The sequence below is a fragment of the Geospiza fortis genome, unplaced genomic scaffold, assembly GCF_000277835.1.
Source record: "Geospiza fortis unplaced genomic scaffold, GeoFor_1.0 scaffold909, whole genome shotgun sequence".
Taxonomy (NCBI): domain Eukaryota; kingdom Metazoa; phylum Chordata; class Aves; order Passeriformes; family Thraupidae; genus Geospiza; species Geospiza fortis.
In genome coordinates, this window is record NW_005054520.1 from 167356 (window position 1) to 176011 (window position 8656).

The window sequence follows — 8656 nt, forward strand, 5'->3', positions numbered from 1 at the left end:
AGCCAAACAGAGAGCAAATGGTAGTTCTGGAGTGACCCAGGTTGTTGAGAGGGACCAAAACTGCTCTTTTGTTTCTGGAAGTCACCAGCCAACAATGAAGCAGAAAAGGGTTGTGACAAAACCCTTGCTGGGCTTGTCCAGTTGTCTCCACAGCGTCCTCTCTTTATTAAGCATCACCTTGCTGAGTGACCAGAGCAGCTGTGATAAAAAGTCTAGGATTTTCAAACCTCTGTTGAGCACAGCTGTTGTACAGTGCAGAGACAGCTCTTGTGAGGCAGTGGTGTTAATTCTGCAGTTTCACCAGGTTTTGAGGGGAAAGAAAGCCCGGATAGCTCTCTTCAGAGGCATTCTCTAGCTAATTATGTTTTGGCACAAAATGAAAGAATGCGTTCTTCCTTATTAAGTGCTTCCTTTCAACCTAAACATGGTGCAACTGGAGCGGCATTTTAAGGCCAGATTAAAAAAAAGGATGAAGAAAATTTACAGTTGAGTGCTTTTCCTCTTGCTCTGATCAGCACTGTCAGCTTTGAATTAGCAGAGCAGATCAGCTCTGAAATTTTAGCTTAGGAAAGGGAACACCTACAGCTGGGATAGCATTTCCTCAGAGCGTGCAGTTTGTGGAAAAAGGGTAATGTAAGTCAGCAGAGGAGTTCAGATGTCGCTGGGATTCAGTCATGTCCCATTTAATTTTAATTGCCTTTGAACAAAAGGCATTTCCTCTTCTAGCTCAGCATTTACAGACTCTGGAAAAGGCTTTAGCTGACTCAAAACCTTGACAGTTGTTATTTTCCACCCTTTGTTCCTGCCTTCTTGGGGCTAGCTGGCTGCTCTTATTAGCCAAATAGGTGGGTTCCCCCCACCTCCAGCTTGTGGAAATGTGGGAATTCTGCTGCAAGATGTGCAGAGCAGTTTCTCAGCCGTGCGGTGAGCGCAGAACTCCATCACCAGACTGTGGTCTCTGGCACTGAAAGTCCTGCTTAAAGAAAAAGGAAAACAAGCCACGAGGAATCTCAGCGAGGTAGAAGGTGGAATGTCAGCCTGGGAATGAAATCCCAGTGTTGAAGCACCAGGAATGTGAGGATCTGTGTTTTTACTTTGACCCAGTTAGGATGTACAACCCAGCAGCTCTGTCTCCTGGGCATGGCCTGGTGTCTAATTAATAAAAATGACTTTAGAGTTTTAATTTGGTCCCTTCTCTAAGGAGACAGATTAACAATCCTGCTCAAAATTCCCAGTGTTTAAAATGGGAATTATCCTAAGGATAATGACCTAATTAGGATGCCAGTTTTAGAACCTGATCTTGTGGGTGTATGGCAAAATAGGTGGAGTTTGCTGCTTCTGAAACTCACCCTGTGGCTGCTGGCTGTGGGGTACCTGTGGGCTTGGAAATGACTTTTCACATTCCTAGGATATAGAATTTGTACAGTAAGATATTTATAGTGCGAGAATTTACGTGTGTGCATCCTACTAGTACCACGGATTGTGTTTCTGTCAGATTCCTCAGTAACTGGCTGGAAGAATATTAAAAACAGTTCCCTGAAGCCAGTAGGAACATTTTCCTACTGAAGGTACTTGAATGTGTGAGTCTCTTAAAACCAGCAGTCCTTGCTACCAGGAGAGAGGAACTGGCTGCTGAGCTTTTCCTCTATTTGATTCTCATATCAAGTGTGATGCACACTGGGAGCAGGTGAAATTTAGCTCACTTAATTAAGTATATTTATTTGAGGAATTCTCAGTGGCGCTTGGCACTGACATCAGAGCTATCAGATCTCGAAGCTTTTCAAATGAAATTGTCAGTAATATCACTCTGCTACTGCTTTCACTAGCTCTCCCAGGAAGAAGGGAGTAGGGAATAACTATTTTTGTGGAAGATGTCTTTTTAACTCTCACCTAGTCAAATAGAGAGGCTTAGACTTTGACCCATTCAGAGCAGAAGTGAGGCTCACAGCTTGACCTGGCTCTTCCCTTACAGCCTGAAAACCAGACACTGAATATCCTGATTGCTGCCAGATTACAGAGGTCTCACTGAAAAGATCAACTCATTTGAATGGATTTGTTTTCCAGTGGTGTGAAATTACTTGAAGACTCGTTGCCTTAGCTGAGGGTTGTGCCATTGAGCTTCTGCAGGATTACAAACAATATGGCTCTGCTGGGTTTATGGCTTCTCTCAGCTGCACTAAAGTGCAAGATTTAGGGTCAAAATTGTGCAGATCTGTGTCAGGTTTTTTAATAATTAGATTCTCTCATTGTTTTTGATCTCTGCTACTCAGAGGAAAGGCAACAGCAAGTTGCTAGGTAGGGGGATTTGTAGAGGGAAAAGGTACTGCCTTTACCTGTGCTGACATGGATTAATTTATCAGCAGCACGTGATCTGCTGGATTTTTTCCCTATTTCAATTTCCTGAGAAATCGGTATGCAAATTGTGCTTATAACCGAGCTTGGCTCTTCATTTTCAAAAGCTTGATGGAAGCTTTTGAAGCAAGTTCTGTGTCAGGTGTACAACAGAGCTATGTGGCATTCCTTACAGGAGAATTCAGAAGGGTCTGTGCCTCTCCTGGGACTGTTGGGCAAGCCTGAAACAGGAAACTCCCCAGATAAATCTCAGTGAATATTTCAGGCTTTTCTCTTTATTTTTTAGGAAAATCATTTTTATAATAGCAATTGATAGGAAGAAATTCTTCCCTGTGATGGTGGTGAGGTCCTGGCACAGGTTATCCAGAGAAGCTGCAGCTGCCCCATCCCTGGAAGTGTCCAAGGCCAGGTTGAACGGGGCCTGGAGCAGCCTGGGACAGTGGAGGGTGGTGTCTCTCCCCCTGGCATGGGGTTTGGAACTGGATGCTCTGGAAGGTCCCTTCCAACCCAGACCATTTTAGGATTCCATGATAAAAGAGGAGCAGTGACACGTGCGTAGCTGAAACAGGAATCCTAAACTGGGATTTTTGGAAGGGGAGGTGTGAGGCAGGGGGGTCCTTCAGTCTTTGGGCTCATTCCAGGCTCCTGTCCTTACTTTGCTGTGGTGTCTGGTGCATTTCTTGGCAGAGCTGCGTTGGAGCAGAGGCAGCCCGTACGGCTTGGTGGTTCCCATCAGCACGGCGGCCGATGGCAGCTACGTGTCCAACGTGCTGTCGGCCGGCCGCCAGCGGCGCTGGGCGCGCGAGGCACCGCACGGCCCCCGCCAGCTGTACTTCAACGTCAGCGCCTTCGGCAGGGACTTCCACCTCCGCCTGAGGCCCAACAGCCGCCTGCTGGCTCCCCACGCCGTGGTGGAGTGGTACCAGGACTCTGGGAGCGATGCTGGGAACGCCACTCGCACCGGGAGCGCTGCAGAGCGCTTGTGGAAGAGGGAGCCCCTGTGGACCAACTGCGCCTATGTGGGGGACATCACGGACATCCCCGGAGCTGCCGTAGCCATCAGCAACTGTGATGGGCTGGTAAGGCTGGTTTCTTGGCATTTGTGTCTCCTGCCACACTCTGGGCACAGCTTTTGTTGCTTGTAACCACACGTTCCTAATGATGTCATTTACAGAACTTTATTTCTTAGAAAATATTAATGCCCTACTGCTTTGCTTTGGGATAATTTCTCTGAGGTTGATAAGCAAAGTTCTTAATGTCTCAGGTATGTGAGAGAGAGCTCAAACCTACATGTTGTTGGGTTTCTTTTTTTATTTGCATAAGGTGTTACAAACAGGAAAAGGAATAATAAGACATTTTCAGACTTCAAAGGTGACCTTTTTTTAACTGAGTTTAGAATTTGGTGTCCAAATCATTCCTCTTTGCTTCTCAGGTACCGAAATGATGGGCTGCCCTGTTATCCAAGAATAGCAGCATTAAGTTTTAAATGGTTCCTTTATAGAGTGAGCATGCTTTTTGTTCTCCTAGCTGCAGTTTTGTTTCATCAGGAGGTGTCATATGAGAGTTGAGCAAGGGGTAGCAGGTTTGTTTTAGATCTGTCTGCGAACATGCAGGTTTCCCTGTGGCTGAGCAGATGCCCAAATCCCAGAATGAAAGGCTGGGCATGTTTGGAGCCCACACACCATTCCTTGGTTTGCTCAGGCAGCACTGAAAGCCAACAATACCCACCTTGTGCTCGGTCACTGGTGGAACATGCCTGCCACATCCAGGGAGATAGATGTCGTGGTTACCCTCCTGCTGTTTGGGACAGGAACCATGTGAATAAGTCTGCAACAAGCATCCTTTCTTGGAAGTGGCTTTCCCACTTCCTATAGCTGCCACGTGGTCATGATTTGATTCCATTTGGAGATAAGTCCTGGCTAGGAAAGCTCCCACCTCAGCAGTGGCGGCAGTCACTGAGGAGCAACTGCAGAGGTGGCTCAGAACCCCATTCAGACCAAAACTCCTTGAATTCCCTTGCTTAGGGAAAGGAAATACTGGTAGTGTTTGCATCAGAGGTGATTACTAATGTTTGTTTGGTGTGTTTTGGGGTTTTTTTGGGGGGTTTGAGGAAGATCTATTGCCGGTGTTTACAAAGGCCAAGCAGACCCCTGGCTGGCTAAATGGAGCTTCCAATGGAATGGCTCTGATGGATGAGACCCTGGCAGCTGGGTGTTGGCAGTAAGCCTGAGTGAAGCTGTTGTGTTGTGAAGACAAGCAATTGGATTAAATGGAATGAGATTAGGGAGTGTAGCTCCGGCACAGATTGCTGTGGGGCTGGCAAGCTGCTTGTGGTGTGTTTTCAGGTAAAGGAAGCCAGAGGGGGACTCCTGGAGGGGGAGTAGCTTCACAGGGACAGAGGACAGGGTTGGATGGCATATTGGGATGAAAATCTTCGCTGAAGATGGTGAGGTGCTGGCACACGTTGCCTAAGGAAGCCGTGGCTGCCCCATCCCTGGAAATGTTCAAGGCCAGGTTAGATGGGGCCTGGTGCAACGTGATCTACTGGAATGTGTCCCTCTTTTCTCATAACATCCCATGTGCTTCCCATGGTTTGGGTGACTGGAGCAGGAGAACATGGCCTTTTTCTTTGAGGAGTGTGGGTAAATACTCCTGGGTCACTCTTGTCTCTCTGTTTATTCCAACCTTCACTGTTTTAACACCTCTTGGAGCTCTAATCATGTGAGTGTGAAAGAAATAAATAATCCTGATGAGTTATTTTATGCTTTTTTCCTCCCAGCATCTCCCAGGGTAGCGAAAGGAACTTGCAATTACTGTCTCTGGTTTCTCTGTTGCTGTACTATGTGTCTCTCAACCCAGCCAGAGTATTTGATCCTCAGTGTATCCTAAAGATGTGAGGAGCGAGATAATATGGCTTAACAGAAACTGGAACAAGAGTGAGAAATTCTAGGGGCATGTGTGTGCTGGAGGGATTTGTTTTTGACTTCAAAGGAATTTAGACACTCTCCAGAGCAGCCAGCTAGGTTCTGAAGTTGTGGAGAGAAAGTGGAGGGAAGCACCGGGGTGGCAGTTTTTGCACAGTGTATAACTTGTAGAAGAGGTTGGATATCGTAAGAAAAAAAACATTTGGTGCTAAATTTTGATTGTTTGATAGTAAATATGTGGAATAATCAGCATTTGCACTAGCAAAGTGAGATGTTGCCAGCAGTCTCTTCCTGAATCTAAACTTACATTTAAACCCCCAAATACTTGAACGCTTTTGTTTTGAAATAGTTTGCATATCTACTTTTGCAATGGAAGTTGTCTGTCTGCCATCAGTTCTGCAAATTCCTATTTTCACATCTGCTTAATCTCCCTTGGAAATGACCCTGTTTATTTAAAAATCCCACATGCATGTGCCTGCACTTGTCATGGCAGGAGAAACCTTCATCAGTCACAGAGGAGGTGCCTCTTGTCTCCTTCACTGTGTGTCAGAATGCTGGTGCTTATTTCTGCTGTTGTTTGGTCAAAATAGCAGTATTTATTGTCAGAATCCTTGCGAGGTGGAAGGTGCCAGCCTCAACAAAACACTACCAATGGTTTAGGTTGTAAACACAGAGAAATCAGCAAGCCTAACATTTAGAAAGAGAGTCTTAAAACACTTTCAACCTGTTAATGTATAGAAAACCACCTCAGTTTCTCAGTTAGCTTCCTGCCTTTGTGACAAACTCTGAGCAGGTGTTGGTGTGTGATGCCTTTAGCTTGTGCTTCCACTCTGGACTGTGTTCCTGTAGATGTGTGTCTCTGTGTTGGAGCTGGGATCTGGTTTGTGCTCGCATCCGTGCCATCCCAAGGGGCAGGGCTGGTTTCTCTTTCTCCCAGAAACCTTGCTTGTTTCAAAGGAAAGGGCCAGGCTCAGGACAATGAGCCTTTAATCTTTGACTTCAGATGCCAAGTAAAATGGGACTTCTTTTTTGTTTGTTGGAAGTGATTTGGAGTATTTTTGTTTGTTGAAATTCCATGGCCTTCAAGCCCAGGGCAGCATGTGGTTGTTGGAAGTACAGCTGTTTGCAAGTGGAAGATGCTCAGGAATCTGCCTGCCTTGTAGCGTTCAGCTGCCAAAGCAGGGAAATCCTGGAAGACAGACCAACCATCAAGAATGTAAAAAAATACCCAAACGTGCTTAGATCTGTCATTTGTGACAGATTATTCCTCACTTGCTTATTGCCATGCCTTTTTCCAAGGATATGGAGACGTGAAGAAACACGTCTGTGCATGTTCACAGCTACTTTCCTTTGGCAAATCTTTTGGAAATACAGGCTGGAGTATCTCAGACTGGAGATAATTGCACAGGCTCTAAACTTGGTTCAGGAAAAGCTTTAAAAATCTGTAGGAGTTGAGGCTTATGGGATCCAAGGAGTTTCAGGGCATTTTGATTTGTTTCAAATCCTTTTTTATTACCATTGTTTCATCAGGACTGAGTTATTAAGGCTTATTTCTTGTGCCTGTATTGGTTGTAAGGTACTGTTTCAGCATGACTTCCCCCAAGCTGGCAAGACAGAGCTCCTAAATGGGGAAACATCTTTCTAGGAGCCGATGGTGTTTGAGCCCAGTGTATTGGAATAGCATTTTGGAGACAAACACTTGAATTGCTGCAGAGCATCTGGTTGTAGAAAGTCAGAAACATCAGAAACTCCTGCTGAGTTTGGGATTGGGACTGAACTGGGACTGTCCCCTCAGGCCTGAAGGTTTCTTCCAGTCCAAGCTGAGAACTGTGGTCAAGGGGACATCTGGTCATCCAGGACTTTGTGGGAGGGCAAAGCACAAGGACAGCAAAACAAACCCTGAGGAGAAGGAAGGCAGGACAGACCCTGGGAGGAGGAAGGCAGGGCAGACCCTGTAGAAGGAAGGCAGGACACACCCCAAGGAGAAGGAAGGCAGGACAAACCCCAAGGGGAAGGAAGGCAGGACAGACCCTGGAGAAGGAAGGCAGGACAGACCCTGGAGATGAAGCTGCTCTGGCCATGTGCCGCTCTGGCAGATGGCAGTGGGGCCTTAGGCTGATTTAACGCTCCCATATTCCTGCTCCCCTGCCCTACTGTGCTCTTCCCACAGTAATTCCCTGCTGCCATGAACTCCTGTGACCTGCTGTGCCTGCTCTCAGCACGGGTGCTCACTGTGCTTGGCTGCATGATGAGCTGGGCCTGATGGACTGCAGCTGGACTCCATCCCTGTCACCTCTCTGCCATGCAGCACTTCCCACAGCCCTAGGAATCCACAGGAAAGAGGATTTCTCAAAGCTCAGGCACTCCAGAAACTTGGGAAAATGCATTCTCTCATTTGGGACTGGGGGCTGCTGGAGTAAAACCCAGAGGGGAGGAGCATTGATGGAGAAGGGAGGCGATGGGCACCGAAGTCAAGTGTCAGTATCGTGGAAGATGTTAAACTAGAAAATCTTTCATAGGTCTGGTTTGCTTCTCCCTGAAATTTATCACTCAAAGCAAATGAGTACTTCACCCCTACTTCATAGGCAAAGTTTATGCAGATGGTTGCTCCAGCTCCATTTATTTGTTCTTGTTTGTTTTTATAAATTTTTCTAACACAGCCAGATCTGGTCTAATGACAGCTTTGCCTCATTTCCAAGCCCTTGTGTATCCTCCTCTTGCTCCTACTTACCTTCCAAGACAGACTTTGGGCCTTAAATATTATGCTTTGCCCCCTTAAAATGAGCCTTTATACCTCAGAAGGGATGTTTGGAACTTGTGAGGGTTTAAACCCCAAAAGTGATGTTTTTAATCCTAGAGACAAAGTTTTGAACTCCAGAAATGAGGCTTCATTACCCAAAAATGAGTTTCTTAGGTCTAAGTGTAATTTGGATCCTATGTATGAGGGATTAGACACTCAAGATGTGTCTTGGACCCTAAGGATTGATTGGATGATGGAAATGGAGCTCTGGACGTGGGAAATGAGGCTTTGGGCACTATAAATGCAACTTTGAGCTGTATCTGTCCAAAAAGGTGGAGGTAGTTTAGCTCTTTTCAGCTCATAGGAAGTGTTTATAGGCTCTTTTTGGTAACTGAAATTAAACTTGTGCTGTTTGTCCCTATCCTCTGTTGAGGAGCAGGTGGCAGCAGGTTATCAGATAATTGAAAGTAAAGATGGAAGGGAAATCAATCCCATGTGTTCTGACCATTCTGCAGAATTCCTCACCCTCCAAGCTGAGGAGAGATGCAGTGAGTCCAGGCTGGCATCTGAGTGACCTGTGATGTCACCTAAGGTGCCTTCTAGAAAACACGGAGCTCCCTGTGGGGCTGCTGGAGCAACC

At 46.3% G+C, this 8656-nt stretch overlaps 1 protein-coding gene across 1 annotated transcript in view; it reads left to right on the plus strand.

Annotated features, from left to right (window-relative positions):
* The window catches only part of ADAMTS3 (ADAM metallopeptidase with thrombospondin type 1 motif 3), a 62152-nt gene that overhangs the window by 9047 nt on the left and 44449 nt on the right, over window positions 1-8656 (plus strand). Inside the window, exon 7 of the mRNA XM_031063659.1 lies at window positions 3040-3431. Coding sequence (XP_030919519.1) covers window positions 3040-3431 — 392 coding nt within the window. The remainder of the gene's footprint in view (window positions 1-3039; window positions 3432-8656) is intronic.